Source organism: Falco biarmicus, chromosome 9 (genome assembly GCF_023638135.1).
Source record: "Falco biarmicus isolate bFalBia1 chromosome 9, bFalBia1.pri, whole genome shotgun sequence".
NCBI lineage: Eukaryota > Metazoa > Chordata > Aves > Falconiformes > Falconidae > Falco > Falco biarmicus.
The window spans coordinates 32,973,613-32,991,820 of NC_079296.1; the positions used below are offsets into that span (position 1 = coordinate 32,973,613).

The 18,208-nt window shown below is 43.4% G+C and overlaps 1 protein-coding gene across 12 annotated transcripts in view; it reads left to right on the forward strand.

The window, feature by feature from the left end:
* MARCHF8 (membrane associated ring-CH-type finger 8) overlaps positions 1 to 15,754 on the forward strand; it is a 99,511-nt gene extending 83,757 nt beyond the window's left edge. For 10 of the 12 annotated variants that reach the window (XM_056351006.1, XM_056351009.1, XM_056351002.1 and 7 more), the window contains 5 exons: positions 4,647 to 4,726; positions 5,031 to 5,876; positions 7,807 to 7,987; positions 11,790 to 11,937; positions 14,394 to 15,754. In XM_056351006.1, the coding sequence (XP_056206981.1) occupies positions 4,647 to 4,726; positions 5,031 to 5,876; positions 7,807 to 7,987; positions 11,790 to 11,937; positions 14,394 to 14,698 (1,560 nt within the window). In that variant the 3' untranslated portion in view covers positions 14,699 to 15,754. The remainder of the gene's footprint in view (positions 1 to 4,646; positions 4,727 to 5,030; positions 5,877 to 7,806; positions 7,988 to 11,789; positions 11,938 to 14,393) is intronic. The other 2 variants (XM_056351012.1, XM_056351014.1) reach the window with 1 other exon arrangement.
* The last annotated feature ends 2,454 nt before the right edge of the window (positions 15,755 to 18,208 follow it).

Sequence of the window (18,208 nt, forward strand, 5' to 3'; positions counted from 1 at the left end):
TGGAGCCAAGAAATTGTGTGTGTTCTGCAGTGGCAGAAAGAAATGATGGATGTGTCTCTGGGGTTCAATGGAGACCTCCCTGCCTGCCTTCAGCCCAGGCTCAGGAATTCTCAGCACAGCAGGCAGAACTGAATTTTGCCACTGTGGGTGGGAGGAGCTGGGGCTGCCCCCTCAAAGGGAAGGGAAGGGAATGGGGCAGGGGTGGCACAGAGTCAGGTTCCCTGGGTCTCTTCCTGGATGCCTTTTCCCTATCTGAAGACTGGCCAGGTTAGCTATGTAGCACCTTGCAGCGGCACTTGGTGGCTTTTTTGGCAGGGCGCCCATCACTGTTGTTTTCTTTCCTAGGTCACTGTCTATACCTAGATCATTCCAAAGGAACAGTATGGGGTGGCTGGTCTTGTTTTCTGTGGTGTAAACTAAGGGAGGAGCAGAGCCTGGAGCTTTCGCTGCCTCAGAAGACGTACTGTGCAAGATAAGTGCCTGCCATGTCCATGTCTAGCATCAGCCTTGCTGCCTTCGTACACATTTAGTGTATGAGAGAGAGAAAAAAGCTCTTTGGCAATGAGTTCCTCTGAAACAGAGGGTGTGGTAACTGTCCCTCTGATACTGTCTTTCCTGTGTGCTGCTGCCACGTTTGTCGTTGTGGTGTGTTACAAATAGGTAATTGGAAAAGGCTGAGGTTTTTCACCAACAAATCACTGTTCGTGGAGTGGGGGCAGAATGAGAAGAACCAGCTATGGCAGCACATACACACACAGAGAGATGTAGAGCAACAGAGAGACATGTATGCACACACACACATAGATACGTGCATACATACATACAAATATCTTCCTGATGGCAACCCTCCAGAGAGCTGTAGGCTTCCAGGGATTGCTACCTCCAGTGTCGCTGTGATTATCTAAACGCCAGTGCAGAAGGCTGCACTATGACCTCACTAAATTGCATTAGATGGGAATGTCAATATACACAATTAACTAACTATTGACCTTTAGTCCAGAGCTATTTTAGGCAACCAGTTGGGCTGTATGGGATAACTCACCAGCACATAGCTCCGAGGCTTGTCATTAGAGGTGATATTCCTCCATGCAAAGAGCATGAAAGTCCACAGGGATGCAGCAAGTGAATCTGGGGTTAAAAGGATCCAGTTCAGGCTGTCAAAGCATGGGCTGCCCATCACATAGTGAGCATGGCAGAAACCTCCTATGACAAGGAGTGCTTTGAAACCTACTCCTACTGCCACCATCGTAAGTAGCCAGTTCAGCCAAAGGTGCTGCTGCTTGAGAGGCTGCTGCTGGTGCATTAAGGGTGGTGTGTGCCAGGAGCTGGAGTCGTGAAGGCTTTGACTGCGTATTTGTTTAGCCTTGTGTGGGAGTAACTTCAGAGCTCCAAGCTAGCTGAATCCACCTCTCTGTTGAATTTACCCATCCCATTGCCTCTTCTTTGCCCTGTTCTGGCCCAGGGCTGTTAGTTGTTTCCTCTTTTCTGTGGCACCTCTCTGCCTGATAGCTGCTGTAACTGAGTCAGGAAACACAGACAAGCTGTGTGGACTGGCCAGCGTCAGCTGCAGGCACCACTACTAAAACTGGCAGAACTTACTTCTTGGGCTCTTGGCTCAGCTTTTTTAGTGTGTTCTTCTCAGTGACCTGTGCCTCGTCATTAGAGGCTCGTTGCTCTGAACTGACTGATGTTCCCTCTGGCAGCTGAAGCTAGGGAAGTGACTAGCGTTAAACAAGCTCAGGAAAAGAAGTGGTTAGTTTTACCTCACCTTGCTGTTCTAATCGGATTCGCAGTGCAGCTGTGTGAATAGTTTCATGAGCAAAAAGAATGGGAGGAAGGGAGGATGGACTGAGAGACTAGGGGGTCATCAAGCATGGCTTTTTGGTGGCAGCCACAGCTTATGTTGGCTTAAACCAAGGGCGGGGAGTAACTTCCTCCCATGTTTTGTTGTTCCACTTTGTTGTGCATTTCCGAGTGTGTTAACTTCTGCTCATATTTTGGTTGTGTTTTCATGATGTATGAAGACGGAGCAAACACCCTCCTGTTGTGAAGCAGGAAGATGGGAGGAAAAGGAAACGTGCCTCAGATGTGGGGGTTTTGCAAGCTGTCCTGAACAGTGCTGGTATTTAAAAATGGCATAGTAAGCTTGAAATGCATATGAAATGCCATCATTTTTTGTTTGTCCCAGCCTTTTGATTTCCCAAGCGGCAAGACTTTGACACTGTCTTGGTGCCAGGCAATTGGGTCAGGAAACCAGTAACATGGTTTTGGAAGGGAAATTTTGAATCATTGAATCTAGTCATCTGCTATTAGACTGTCACATCATATGTCACATCACTGTCATTTTTTTTGGAAAGCTTCATTGCTAAAGTGAAGGAGTAGAGAGATTGAATTCATTCTAAGCAGGTTAACTTCTGTGATTTGCTCATAACATAAAACCTGAGACAGATTTATTAACTGATCTGTGACTTCAGTTCAACAATATGTGCCTCTGTTTCCATGGCAGAATGCAACATGGTGTTTTACTTGTTCAATATTTTGTTTTGAGAAGATTGCTAAGTAAGACTTAAATAATGAATTATTTAAAAAGACATATTAATTTTCATTTGCATAATTATAGCAGCACATTACAGTGTCAGGCCTTTCACTAACTTGTCAGTGTTTAAAAAAAGTAATTACTGCACAAACTCTTTTTTTAAAAAAGGTAGGATTTGAAGTCAGAGATGTACCAGCTTTTAGGAGAGGTTAAGCATCAAATAGAGAGCAAATTTCCAAGTAATACCTGAATTCACCTCACTATATGATCACCATCCTGTATCATTCACGCATGCAACTGGTGTAAAATGCACAGAACCGTAGTTTCCAGAAGAAAGCAAATAAATGATCTTCCAAGTCTTTTATTTGTTTTGTCACAGTCATAACATAGTTCAGTTTGCTTTCTGGCACAAGGTTTATCTCTTGGGTTTTATACTGTACATGTGCCTAGCTGGGTAGGATGGGAAATAAGTTACAGTGTCTTGCTAAGGATGAAGGAGTGTGTTTGAGTCTTGCCCTTGGTGCTTGCAGACTGAGCTGTAAGGGGATACCTGTGTTTCCAGGCTCAGTGCACCTGAGGCATCCCAGCGTGAGGCCAGATACATTGCTCTCTCTAGTGCTGTTGGAAGATGATGGTTGTATCTGTATTTATGAAGTAGCACATGTATCCTAGTGTATCCGTGAGAGTGTAATAGCCTGCAGTGGCCTTGTTTAAATATACCATAGGGGCTTTTAATAAGTATAGTTGGATGAGTCCTGAGACTGATAGAATGTGTGTGTGTTGCAGCGTGACCCGAGATCATCGAAGCAGTGATGACTGAGCTAGCTGTGGCATCCCAAGCTGAAGCACAGGGCTGGGCACAGCATGCTTCTGTGGCAGCACACCTTTGATGACCTGAGGTCTCTCCTAGTCTGGCTTTGTGCACTTGCCCAATCCAAGTCTGTGCTGGCTGTGCTGGTTTTTGTGCAGACCAGCATGGTGCTGACGCTTCTGTTGTTGTGCTGATTGCATTGCTTCTTCCTGGGTTTCAGACTTTGCAGATCAAAAGAGCTGTAAACCTTTGTTTGAATTTTGAAATGCAGTTGGTGTTTTGCGGCAGTGGCTGAGCAGCACAGCCTGTCCAGCAGCTGTGGAACATTGGAGAACCGGGTTTAAAGATTCTCTATTACGAGGTTATCAACGCAGGTCTCTTCCTCGCCAAAACCTCTAGGAAGAGTCAAGAGGTTTCTGTTAGTGACCCACAGAATATAGCAGCAGCAAAGGCCTATAATAATAATAACCCGTCGAGTCCCAACTTGAGATGCTGATTGTTCTTACCATATTGATTTTAGAGGTTTTTCTATTAAGTGTTAAATATGCCACAAGCTTAGCTTTTTTTTTGCCTTTTTTTTTTTTTTTTTTGAGTTAGTTCAGCTGAGTTCTGAATTCTTCAGTTACTCAATTTCTCTTTGTGCTTTTGCTGGATGAGCAACATGTGACTGCTGCTGCACCTCTCCTGCAGGTAGGTGGAAGACCCTGTCAGAGTAAGAGCAGATGAAGGGCCTCGCAAAGTACAAAGAGTACTTCAGGGAATGCTCTGGTTTGGCAGATGGTGCTCATGTGCATATGCTAGTATGGAAAATAGGTCCCCAAATAGTGTTTGAGTTACTGAATTACTGACAGTTCTGTCTTGTGGAAAAAAAAAAACCCGCCAAGCCTCTAATCTCTTGTCATCGTTATAAGAGGAAGGATTAGCTGTTATGTGGTAGCTAAATTGGGACCAGTCCATACACACACCTCCATCTAATTATTCTAATTACTGTAGCTTTGCTCATTTCCTGAGCTATTGTTCTGTGCAGTGTTTGACAGCTGGCAGGTTCCGCTCCAGAGATGGCTGCATTTCACCTTGGGGGAAAACGTTTCTGTTCTGATTCCTACTTTTCCAAGGAGTAAGCTTCTTTCTTAGCATGTGTCAGTAAAGCCACTTTCTTGCAACTAGCCCTTGAATATCGGATGTAGAGTGATAACTGACTGTATGCTGTGTTCAGTCCTGAAGGTGACTGCTGCGCATACCAAACTTTTCCGACTTGTGACTTGCTTTTTTTTGTTTGTTCTGACTTCTTCACTGCAGGCTGGAAGTCCAACCTCTATCTCTGCCCCTCACAGCTTCTCTCGGACTTCTGTTACGCCATCCAACCAGGACATCTGCAGGTAAAGCGTGTTGTTTGCGTGGCTGCAATGAGGTTTGTGCAAGGTTCAAGTTAAGGAAAAACAAAACCGAAAAAGCACGTGTATGGGGAATAAGCAATGTGGGGTTCCCCTATGAAGCATCCCATTTGTTTGACTCGACTGCTGTCTAACACTGCTTTGTTGAATCCCACTGACTGTTTGGCCCTGCTATGTTTGCCATTCCCACACTAGCAATAATTCTCATTTCTGCACTTTTAATTATCTGTGTTCTCTTTTGTAATTGTTTTTTACTTTCTGTGCTTTTATTCCACTGTTCTGCATGCAGTTCCAGTGCAGTGTTTTCTGAGTGTTGTCATCACAGTCCAGTGCAGTCTGCTGTTGTCTTGAAAAATCCTCACTGCCAGAGCCCTCTGACACAAGGGGTCACAGTGACAGTAATCTGTCAGGACACGTTACATGCAGCAAAGAAAAACTCCCGTGGGCAGGATCGGGGCCAGGCACTCAGGTCTTCTAAGAATGTAAAGCCCACCCGCACCCTGAAATTCTCCAAGTCCCTCAATGACGTGGACCAGAAGGCACAGAGCACCAGTGAGTGCTTTGACTATGTGGAGCGAACGCGCTCAGAAGGCAAATTGACCCCGACTCAAGAGCAGTGTGTAAGGATTAACAAATTTCATCTCAAAGAGAGGAAACCGCTGCACCTCAGACCTCTTTCTTTTAGCAATTCTAAGCACTCCTATATCCCTTCCCTTTCCAACTACTCGAGTGCGTCAGGAGGAGCAGAGGACCATAAAGCCGTACATATTCCCTTGCTGGAGGACAAAGTGGACCATGACACCTCAAGGAGCAAAAAACTGTTGCGTTACCTTTTTTCCTTCTCCCACACTTCCAGCACCAGCAGCCTGCATAAGTTCCACGAACTGGAGAGCTATTCCAGTCACTTCCAAGCTGAGAAATCCTCCAGCATGCTGGTGGAAAGCACAGACTTCTGCTCTGATGATATGGGAGATGATGACGTCTTTGAGGACAGCACCTCAGTGAAATTGAAATCAAAAGAGCAGCGGGCGCCGCTCTGCTCAGTTGAGAAGGACAGTGACCTTGACTGCCCCTCCCCTCTGTCAGAAAAATTCCCCCCTCTCTCCCCTGTGTCCACATCGGGGGATACATGCAGGTTGGTTTACCAGAGAACCACCTACCTTCAAGCCCTCCAATGTGCAGTGGTGATCCTTCTGCTTTCTCTTGCCTTTGTGCTGTTTCTATCTTCCCTTTCACCCTGTCACCTTGCTTTAATATGTGCAATTTGAAGCATGCAGCATTCTCTGCTGGCCTGCAGCCCTCTGATGCACTTACCAAGGCTACTAAGCAAAAGAATTTCCTTTGGAGTCAAATAAATTCTCCTGCAATTTGTTTCAGGTTTGGAGTTCTGAGATTGTATTTTTCTCTTATTAGTGTCCAAACTGGGAGTATCATGAGAGAATCAGCTACACATATTAAAGGTCAAGCTGAACACATCTTAGCTTTTAATGAGCACTGTGTTGTCCTGACAGCCACTGCTGGTTTGGTCAGAGGGTGGGGAGCCAGGAGGAGAACAGACTATTGAAAATTGCTTTTGAGGTCAGCTCAATATAGATCAAGATTTTTTTTTTTTCCTCAGAGTTTGTATCCCACCGCACTCTTTTTATTTATAAAGGGCTTTGTGGATGCCTTAGTTGAAAGGGAGATCTGTGCCCTTTTAGTGGTGGGCCACTGTGATGTCTGTAGTGTGAAGTCCAAAAAAGATGGGTGTCCTTGTTTCAGCTATGGAGGAATAGTTGTGTGTGCACAGGTGGTGGGAACGGCCAGCTCTGGACTGTCTTTGTGGTGACTTGTCTGCAAGTCTGCCCCATCCCAGCTCCAAAATGTTGCTGAGGCGCAGGGGTCACCAAGTACAGGAGCAAATGTCCCATCTGTCTGCCTGTTCTACTACCCTAATCTTTCTCCTCCCTGACAGCACATTCTGAAGCTGGCTTTGTTAGTACTTGCCAATATTATTTGATTTTCCCCCTCATTACCAGCAAAATCTAGTTCTGTACTGGCTTGTCATCAACAAGATGCTGTTGTAATCCACCCACTCCTTCATTTCCACTTGCCAGCTACCAGCAAGGTCGCAAGAGGCAAGATGCTACACATCAGTAAGAGATTTCAGTAACAGACAGGGATGTCAGCATGCCAGGATGTACTTCACATATGCTTAGTAACTTACATTAATTCCCTGAACTCCTTACCATCCCGCTTTCAATTCGTGACCTCTTCCACATGGTAAGGACTTAGTGATGTTTGGTGCAATGCAAAGGTTGTGTATAAATTGAAGCTGGAAATCAAAATGTCAGCACCTGGTAGTAACGCTATATCGGGTGTCCTTGCTGGCTGCACAGCTAGACTGTGAGGGAAGTGGGGGATTTTGCAGAGCTGATGCTTCCTTAGCAGCTCTTGCAAAGTTAGAATTGGAGAGCAAAACTATTAGTCCATTCAGAGTGTGTTCTGGGGAGATTCAGTGCTGTAGCTTTGCGGTGTTGATCTGTCTCCTAGCAATTGGCGCTAGAAATAATGACTTCTCTTGTGTAAAATCCAGGCTGTCTAAATTAACTCTTTGTGATACTGGAGTGGGCCGTTAGCCCATTGGTTTGGGCATTTTGTTTTATCTTCTGTTTCAGATTGTAATCTATGAGTAGCTGTACCTCTCTGTGCCTATTTTGTCTTGGGAGGTGCTGCCTGATCTGTTTAAATGCTATTTTCAGTTAAGTACTGTTGTTCTAGATGAAGTGTTGTCATTTCTTACCCTGTTTCTTTTGAATACTGCATTTCTGTCAGGCTCTGTGTGTCTGCCTCTTGTTAGAAAGCAGCTGTCTAGTTAGTAGTGTCTGCTCAATTACTTTGTGCCTGTGTATGTGCTTGTGCAGCAGTGGAGTTCATTAGTTTTAGCTCCTTTATGGAACATATTCCTTTGATACGTATCTCGAGATCTTCAATGGACAGCCATGTGTGATCACAGGTATTACATGCCTCTTCCCCATGCTTTCTGCTTCCTCTTCTCCTAATGAGTAGCTTTGCTTCTGATTCAGGATATGTCACTGTGAAGGAGACGATGAGAGCCCTTTGATTACCCCCTGTCACTGCACGGGAAGTCTTCATTTTGTGCACCAAGCCTGCCTGCAGCAATGGATCAAGAGCTCGGATACGAGATGCTGTGAACTGTGCAAGTATGAGTTCATCATGGAGACGAAACTGAAGCCTTTGAGAAAGGTAGGCACAAGACCTGCTTCCCCAAGGAAATGCTTCATTAAACACAGATCCACTCTGAAAAGAGGCTGTCCTTGCCCACGAGCCCACAGCACGCCCTGTGTATTTATCATGTTTCTGTGGTTCCTCAGTACATCTGGTCGGTTTTGATAGGTGCCAAGGGATTTAAATTAACACTCAGCCTGGCAAATCCAGCATCGGTGGAATCCAGCTCTGAGAGTTCGCTGTTGTAACCTTGCAACTCTCTGTGTGCAAATGTATATACATACACATGCATACATGTATGTGCATGCAGTAGCCTGGTTTTTTTCTTTGCAGTTACATTTTACGGCTGATGCAAAGAAGTATTTGCTCTGCAGTTATCCACATTCTTTTTAAATAAGGAGTTTTGTATTACCATTACCTGCTTTAGTTCGCTATTCCAAGATCCACATAGCTTTGAAGTTCTCTTGAAAATATGTGGATTTCAGGTTACACTTTAAATCACTTTCTGAGTGTACTTTGGTTAAAATGTATAGCTTTTTTTTCTTTTTAAAGGAGCAAACTTATTTTAGTGAAAATATGACAGTGTAAGTAGAAGAAGGTTCACCAATAAATGTGGTTTTATTTTTTACCTTTTCTTAGATTGTGAATGACTAGGTTTGCACACTTCACATTGCTAGAACCTGTTTTTTTGTTTTGTAGAAAAGTACGTTTCGTAAGTCTGGTAGCTTAAAGTATAGATACCTAAATGCTGTTTGCATTGTAAGGCCAGTTTTGCTCTTGTGTCCTTTCTGTTATCCCACATCCTCCGGGCTTCCAATTTCAATTGGTCTTTACCATCAGGATTTTGAGATGGAAGTCACTGGTATTCTCAGCACAGACAAATCTTGCCATGTCTACAAAAGTGGAAGAGGTTAATAACAATAACCTCACTCTGGAACTAGAATAAACGAGAAACATTGCATTCAATTATGATGAGTCTAAATCACATATGGTGGGAAGTCTGGACTGCAGCCATCTGAAAGCTGTTATGAGAACTTGTCCAATTCCTAAAAGTGACTCCTAGCAGAAAATAGAGCAGATTTCAAACACCACCTATTTTTTTGCAGAGATCTACAGTCTGCAAAGTATATAGCTTAGCACGTCCAGTTGGTAGGATGACCTCTGCTTATGACTGCGGTGCATCAGTGCCTTCTAAAAACTGCAGATTTGTCTTTGCGGCACAGAGCATCGTACCTCTGAGTTGCAATATTGTCCCTCATAGGCTCTGTTACCTGCACAGACAATACTTTGCACAGCCCAGCCATAGACCATTAAGGAAGTTGCTCTAGAGAATCCCAAGTAAAAAAAGTTGCTGTAGTTGGCAGTTGGCTGCTGTTTTTCCTGTGCTTTCTCTGCCTGGAGTGGGTGGGAAACATTTTCTGAATATTTGTGCCCTGTGAGAACTTCAGAAATGAGTTGCTCAGCATCATTAGTTATATCTGAACAGGTCATCTGTGGGAAAGAGACCAGATGCCAAAAGGTAGGGACAGAGCTGTAAACAGAAAAGAGAAGAAGGAATTTACCTCTTAAATATATTTATAATTTAGAGGTTCAGCTGCAGCCAGAAGATAAGCTGCCTCTGTATCTTCAGCTCAGCTTTTATGGTATCCTGTCAGTCAGGAGAAAACAGTGTGGAACTCGTGATTATGAACAGGATGGGACAAATAATAGGGCTTGTGCTTGTCTGTAGAGCAGAAATGGATTTAAACTTCCTCAGCATCTTAAGGTTGTATTGCAGCATTGGGCTGTTCAAACACCAAGTTACCAAGGGAAGAGGATGAGAAACAAAACGTGTCACGGCTCCAGTGAAGATGAGGGGAGACAAGAGAGGGATGCTCTATTTTAAAATTTCAGTGGGAAAAAAAAGACATTAAATCTCAATTTTCTGCTGATTTTTTTGGTTTAACAACACTTTAAAACCCCAGAACTGCTGACTGGGAAATGCCATGTGCTGTATCATCGGTATAATGCAGCAGGTACCTACAGATTCTAGTTTCCTCTCTGGGATAGTGCATAGTTTGCAGAATGCTTCTTTGCTGTGCAGTCATATCTTGAAGAGATGAGTTGGTGCGGGTTGGTTTGGTGGCTGTGGAGCCAGCAGTTCACAGGAGGTATTGTCCAGTGGAGGAGCTCAAGCTATGGAACAGAAGAGAGGAATATAAATTAGTCAAAATGCAAGTCCTTGTGGCTCTGTAAAAGCATTCACAAATAGATTTAACATGCTTACATTTTGAGAAAATAATTTAACTAATTTATACTCTGTCAAAAGTATTGTTTAATAAAACCTTGGTTTAGATGCAAAAGCAATTTGGTGTTTAAAATGCAATATCCGAAGGGAACATTTTGTCCAATCTTTTTCTAAAAAGATTGAAAAAACATGCTTTCTAGCATAACATCTAGCGTGTCATTGCTGCAAGTCTTCAATTCTTGTGCCACAATGAGATTTGGGTGCCTACAGAACTGGACATGTGGCTTGGACTGGCCAAAGAGATTGATTGTTGGCAAGACAGAGGGGATCACAAAGTCTGTGGTCCACGTTTCAACCATTCTGGTATTTGTAGCAGTGGAAACAGTAATTCAACATAATCAATCCTACCAGTCAGGTCATCCTCAGTCCTCTTCCATGTTATTCCTTCCCGTCGAAGTCCTCTTCTTCTACAAATTAGTCTAGGAGACATCAAATGCACCTCTGTAGAAACAAATAGGTATGTATGAGAAGCTTATGTGCCCCAGCATATATTTTGTGAAAGTCTAGGAAAAGCCCATCTTAAACTCTCTGTTCCAAACAAATACACTGAGGGATGTGTAACCCTACCTGCAAAAACTTTCATCATATACGTTGGGGAAATTGCCAAAAAAATAATTTAACAAAAGCTTCAGGGTATCTCAGGTAAAAAAAATAGAAGCTGTTTTTGAACAATTCCCTGTATAGTAGAAGCATCTATAATTGTCTAGTTTCTTTCTAACTTTCCTAAATTATGTTGACCTGACTTTGTGGTTTCCATTTGGGCTGTATAAGCATTATCGATAGATGCAGATCTGGGGATTTAATTTTCTGCATCCTCTCACTTAAAAAGCTGTCATTCCAGTTCTACTGTATATTCTTGGGGCATATGCATTGAAGTGCACTTGAAACACTGAAAATAAAATACGGGTGTCACTGCTGTAAGTAGTGTTAAATATACGTGAAGATTGAATGAAACCCCCAGACGCAGGAGGGGAGAACTAAACAGCCTTGAGCTGAGAGCTGAACAGCCTTGACTGTGCACTGGGGGGTTCTTAACAGAGTTCAGCGTGCGATGTCTCACCCGTGCTGGTCAGCTGCATCATGTACCACTTTTGCTGCAGTGTGTTACTGAATGCCTGAGGAAAGGTACCCTCTGCCACTGCGGTGCGTGGCTGTGGGTGCCCGCTGTGAGTGGGGAACAGGGGAAGGAGCAGCCTTGCTTGCACTGCCAGGCCTGGCACTAGGGTCCCTCTGTGCTGGAGCTGCCCCTGCGTGCAGAAGCAGGATGTGATGACATTGTGCTGAGGCTCCGGGTGGGAGCTGAGCACGGGAGGTCCCCTCTGGCACCAGGATGGCTCCTGTCACAGCAGGGTGAGCTGCCAGCCATCATGCACATGTCAGAGCAGTAACGCCATCTGACTTTTAAAATCCTTTTTTAAAATAGGAGGAAGGTACTCATCTGCCTGGTTTTTGTTCTTACTGTTATTTTTTTATACTCACTAGTAACTACAGCAGACACCTAATCCCTTGCTTTGCTTCTGGGTTTCTTGCCAGTGGGAGAAGCTGCAGATGACAGCCAGCGAGAGGAGGAAGATCATGTGCTCTGTAACATTCCATATCATCGCCATCACCTGTGTTGTGTGGTCTCTCTATGTCCTGATAGACAGGACCGCTGAAGAGATTAAACAGGGACAGACTACTGGTATGTTACTTGCTTTCCTTCCCACTTATTCTCTTGGAATAATTATTTATCCTGAATGCAGAGAGGATGCAGAGCATGAGTGTGCAGGTGATGTTTATAGACTAGTCAGCTTTAGCCTGAGGTTGGGTTGGTTTAAAAGAGCATATCTAAAATGATTTAGTTAAGTGAGTGTAAATTAATCTGTGGGTGCTCTTTAAGTCTATTTCAAGTCAATTTAGTTTGCACTTATAAAATGCAGAGATATCAGAGCTAATCCACTGTAGCCAGACACAAAATTGCACTGCCTTAGCTAATTTAGTTTTGAATTGGAACACTTACTGAGCAGATAAGGACATAGGCATATTTTTTTTGCTGCTATGGCTACATTTTAACTGGGCAAAAGCAGGACAGTTTTTTAAAAGAGAAGAAGTAAGAGGAAACTAAATCCAAACCTTTGAGGTAAATCAACAGGGTTTTCTTCCCATTTGGTCATCTGCGAGGTGGGTTAGCACAAGTTTCCTGTGAGAGCCACGTTAGACTGGGAAAAAAAATGTTATGACTGGTTGTTCCTGAAGCACAAGGAACTTGGGCTGATTCTTAGGGCTCCAGTTCATGTAACTGAGATGAGGTGTACTGCAACTGATGTAGTGGTTGCCACCCCACTGTATGGACGTCTCAGCTTCTTGAATAGTAGGTTTTCTTCAGCGTGCCACTGTAAACTTACCAAATGGAAATCTGTTTTGGGTATGCTGGGCTGCGTATTTGCAGCTGTCACAGGGCTGTTTCTCAGGCAGTTGAGCGGTCCCCGAAGGTGGGGATAGAAAGGACGAGGTATCTACCAAGGCTGGGAGCCATTAGAAGGCAAACTGTCCTTGCTCACAGAGCACTGCACGCCAGCTAGACATGCAGGTGGAAAATGTTATGCTGCTGATTCCAGAGCGTCATCTGGAGAGGCGGCTCTGAGCATCAATAAACCTGCAAATCCACAGAGCTGTTCCAGTCTCTTCAGAGCAGAATCACACTTTAAACTGAACAGTTTTGCTGTCATTTCTTATTTGGGCTGTAGTTTGAATGTTCATGACTTCAGTCAGGAAGCTGCTTTGAATGGAATATTTTAGTTTCTGTTCCATCCAACCCCATCTCTTCCACGAAAATTACTGACCTTTCAGTGTATGGTTTCTGTATGATAATGAAAAGCATATGCTTTCAAAGATTTATCATCTCCAGGTAATTGTAGCCAATAAGTACATTAGATGAACAAGAATAGGGGGAATAGTGTGAATATTTAGTACGTGTTATAGTGCCACCTTTGCTTCCTTCATTTGGATTCTAAATCTGGGGGTCGCTGTAGTGAGCTGAGGAGTGTGTGTGGCTATATGCTCATGCCTGCACCGGGGCAAGCACATACTACCACTGCGTACAGACGGCATCAGACAGCCCGTCTGAGAATCGGTAGTCACGCTGCAGTGCCCTTTGTATTTTGGGACTAAAATATTTTCATTCCTCCCATGCTACCATGTGTTTCCAAAAGAACAATAGCCCGTGTCTTGGTAGAAACTTTGAAGACTTGGAAGGCCATGATTTTATTCTCTGAGAAACCTGGTAGTGGATGATTCAGCATGGTTTCATGTCCATCTTGTGATGCTGTTTATCTTCAAAGAGGAGAGAGGCTGGGTGGGTACAGGACCTGTGTAAGCAGAAGATGTATAAAACGAATACTCTTTCATTTAAAAGGAGTTGATAGAGATGTAACGGGATCCAATGTCTAAAAGTTCAAGCTAGACAAATTCAGGAAAAGTAATATGGTCATTTTTAATGACAGAGGGTAAGCGTGCCAGAATGCTTCAGCATCTCCAGCACTTGCGGTTTTGCATCAGAAGAGATGCTGTAGTTCAACTACAAGTTACTAGGTCTGGTGCAGATAAAATTGTCTGGTCTTTGTCACTGAACGTGTCAAGCTAGATGGTAGCAGTCATTCCCTTTTAGTTTGAAGACTGTGACTCCATGTACTGTGTGATCACAGAGTGGAGCAGACTTCTTGGGTCACTGAGTTGCATCTCCTGCTATGAAGAGGAAACCATGCCATAGAAAGCCTTTCATAATCTGATCCAATTTTTGTTTAAAAGCAGGTGTAAAATGGCCTAAACATGTTACTGGCTGTTACCTTGACTGTGTTTATGATTGTGCTGCACAAGGGCTCAAGCACAGAGGATCAACTGTTTTGTTTTTCCTCTGGTGGGTGCGAATAAATGTGATACATGAAGTAGAAGTCTGCATGTGTTAGACTTGAAGGGAGGAGGGGAAAAAAGGCCAAACAAGAAAAATGGCAAAATAAGAACAGTTTGCATAACCTAAACTCTGTGACAGTTTCCTTACTGTTTTCCGTACTGATGTTTTTGAGAGATCCAACATAGTCCAGCCAGTACTGACCATGTCCTTTTTCTTTCCTCTTTTGTTTTTTATTTTCTTTCTTCCAGGGATTCTAGAGTGGCCATTTTGGACTAAGCTGGTGGTTGTGGCTATTGGTTTCACTGGAGGACTTCTGTTCATGTACGTACAATGCAAAGTGTACGTACAGCTGTGGAAAAGACTTAAAGCTTATAACCGAGTAATATATGTCCAAAACTGTCCAGAAACTAGCAAAAAGAATATTTTTGAAAAACCTGCACTAATGGAGCCAAACTTTGAAAGTAAAGAAATGCTTGGGGTTCACCATTCAGACACAAACTCTTCACATTACACAGAGCCAGAAGACCATGCTGGAGAAATCCTTCACGTCTGATTGCTGGGTGGGAGGGCTGTTTCTGTATCTCCTTGAAGATTTAAAATATCATTGTTTACTGCAAACTGCTCTACCTTTTTAAAATTGGCTAACAGCTGAGAGCTGGCAGATCAATTTTTTTACACTTGATTTTTGTTGGAATTTTTTTAAATCCCTTTGGCATATCTGTCACTGTCATTATGGTTGCAAACCTCTCAACGTTTTGTCTCTCGTACTGGCTGATCAAAGAGCCACAGGATACTGGGTAGACTGAGCTTGGGTTTGGTATCAAGCAAGCCGCTAGTGAACAGTCATCAACATCATGGAGTCTCTTACTTCAGAAGATGACTCTAAATGATTCTGGAATATGTGTATGTGGGGTTTGTTTGTTTATTCTTGAAGCATGATGAAGGAGGTTGTCCCAGACATTGAGGGAAATGGGAGAGCTAGAATCTAATCTATCACTAACACTGCCACTAACATTTTGTCTTAGGCAGCAGGTGTAAAATATTGCTTTACGTATTGTGATGAGACTTACAAAGCATATAGCACTTTTAAAAAATCTTTATTTTGTAATACGTTATGTCAAATGAGAATGAAACTTGAAAGAATGTGTCATTTTCAAAACATTTCTTCATTCTTTACCCCATCTGTTCTTCTGGAACGTAAACCTCTTGCCTTATAAAAAAAAAAAAATTAAAAAAACCTCCAACCTGTGATTTCCAACACACGCCCACATGATCTCACTAAACATAACACTAAAAACTCTGCCTCTTTGGGTTTCCTTTGAGGAGTGATTTTTTTTCAAAGGACATTGCACTTGTGACTTGTGTATGGGGAGTAGTTGATGTGTACAGTGTTGGTTTCCAATGCGTAATGGTTTCTGTTTTCGGGATTGGTTTTGCTTTTTTTTTTTTTTAACTAGGTCAGACCATCAACACACCTGCACATATATACCTGATGTAACTTTCATTCCAAACCACTGGTAAAGGGTTTGTTGCTATATTGGTAAAAATGTGAGCTGTTATGGAAAAAAGATACTTAGTCAATACAGCTGAAATTGTTTTTCCTTCTTTAGTGCTGTGTCATGTGTGAATTACCCAAGAATTTGATGTTGTCAGAGGAGGTGGTGAGATCAAAGTCTCTAAAGCAAACATTGCATTAAGGGGATGAGTTTAAAAATACCTGCCTGGTTTTAGTCCTGATGTGATGCATTACATGGTCAAAGAATAGTTTTGTTCGTGCTTTTCAATATGGGACTGGCTTTTTAATCAGCCAACCTTAATGAAAAGAGAGGGACAGCTTTAAAATCTGCAGGGCTTTAGGCAGTTTCCCAAAGCCTGGGGTGTCTGCTGTTAATTCACTTGACCAATCTGCTTCACTGAAACACTTTCCAGCTTCAAGCCCTCGTTTAACCGAAGTCTCAGTGTGGCTGGAGCAGAAACAAAGCCCCATGAAAAGTCAGCACACGAGGCCTCTGCATGTGAAGGCTGACTTGTCCTACCTAAGCCCTATCTAAATCTCTGTAAAGTCAATGGTAATCCTCTGGCTGGTCTTAGTAGGAGTTGCCTGGACTTCTCAGTTGGGTAAAAGCATCTGTTTACTTGTTCAGATACTGAACTAAAGCCCCAGCTCTGGTTCAGGTTTTACTTAGTCTTTTTTGAGTACAACTGTCATTGGGCAAGTCCTTTTCACAATAAAAGTAGTTGCTTTAAGACTTGCCAAAGAGTAACAGTAAGAGATCGGTGATTTTTTTCCTTAAAATGTAGTATTAATTTATTTCTAAATTGATATTTTAAAAGAAGGCAGAGAAGGGACTATGGTAAGAGAGCACCCACCAGTGGTTTCTAAGAACTGTTAGAGGAAAATGTGTGTGCGTGCATACCTCTGCATGATCTCGTGCTTGAAGTTTACTGGCTGTGATATACACGAGCATCATGCTTCTGGAGGTGGTTTAAAATACTAAGGCCTCTAGACAGTCCTAGCAAAGCTGCACTGGCAGGGGGTTGTGTACTGTGCTAGGTGTCAGGATGTCCCATGCTTATATGATACAGGCAGACAAACCCTGCATACCCTCCTGGTAGCAGGGCAGCCGTCTTCATGACCATACACATGTAGACTTTGTTGCCTCTGCCTGCCATAATTGAAGTGCAATTACTTGGGCCCTTTCCTGAACTCTTCTGTGGGTGATCCTCTTCTATTATGAGAGCCTGGATAATACACTGTCTTGTTTTGTTTTGTATTTTGTTCTGTGAAAAGATTTACTAGATAATCTCAGGTGGGTTAAATATCAGGTCTTGTACAACTTCATCGTGTTCTTCTGAAATGCCCAAGTGCGCAAGACTTACGTGTCTGCGAGATGCTTGCGTTACAGCTGTAAGATGCACAGAATCAGCTGTCAGCGTGCTGTGCACATTCTCATCCGATCTGTGGCCAGCAGGTGAAATGAAAATGCACAAGTTCTGGTATGAAACCTGCTTGGTCTCCAGCTCACACCTGAGAGGCACCAGTGTCCGACTGATGTTCTGACAAGTGCTGATATGGTATATTGTATCATGCTGGTCCTGTTTCAATTGCTGTCGTATGTGATTCTTGGTGAAACACTGTGAAATCTCATTTGGTGTTTTGGAAGCTCCATACTGAAGGGTTTTGCTGTGCCCCTGTGTATCTTAACTTGGGAAGAAAAATCATCTCCAGCAAAATCAGCTGGGGAAAAATACCTGCAGATGAAACAGTCTTAGCCAGTGCTGCTGCTAACTATTCCCTCTCCCAGCCGGTCTTTTCTGAATGAAAATTGAGGCCGCATACTTAAACTCTTTATACTGCTTAGGAATGCTCATACCAGGAAGGGCTGCAGAAGAGCTCCATCTGTCAAGGGTTTTCGTTTATGCTGGTCACAATTCTCATGTTGATTCTTGCTTGGTGTTAACAGTGGGCATCTGGAGCTACAGTTCTCTGCTTCTGCGTGGTGCCATCAAATGCTGTGAGGTTGATTGGTGCTTTTTCCTTCTTTCTCCTCAAGGAGATACTGTTGACTTGTTTCCAGCTTCCAGCTGTGAGGCACTGATGCTAGCTCAAGTGAGCTCTGTCCTTCCAGCCCAGATGTCAGTGAGGGGAACCACCGGCCCCTGTCAGGTCAGGTTTTCCACCACTTCCTTCTGGCAGCTTTTGAAATTACTGAAAGAGAAATCAGAAATTTTTTTGGTCCATGTTCCTCGGCCAAAGTTAGTTCAGGTTACCTGGGACTTTTTTGAGGCCACAATTTAAGTACGAGGGAATATGGACTTCATACCATCCACCACAATCCCTTTCCTAGCTTGCCAGGGCCTTTGCTGGTATGTCCCATGCCCTAGACATCTGACCAGACTCCCATTCCATTGACTTAAATCCTGTCCAAAAAAGTGCCGGCTGTGCCAGGGACATTTCCCCACCACGTCGTATTTGGCGTATCTGCTAGGTCACGAACATGCATTGTGTTAGAAAGACAGGTGTGTGCTGCAGAATGTGGATCCCATTTAAGAGATCGTGGGG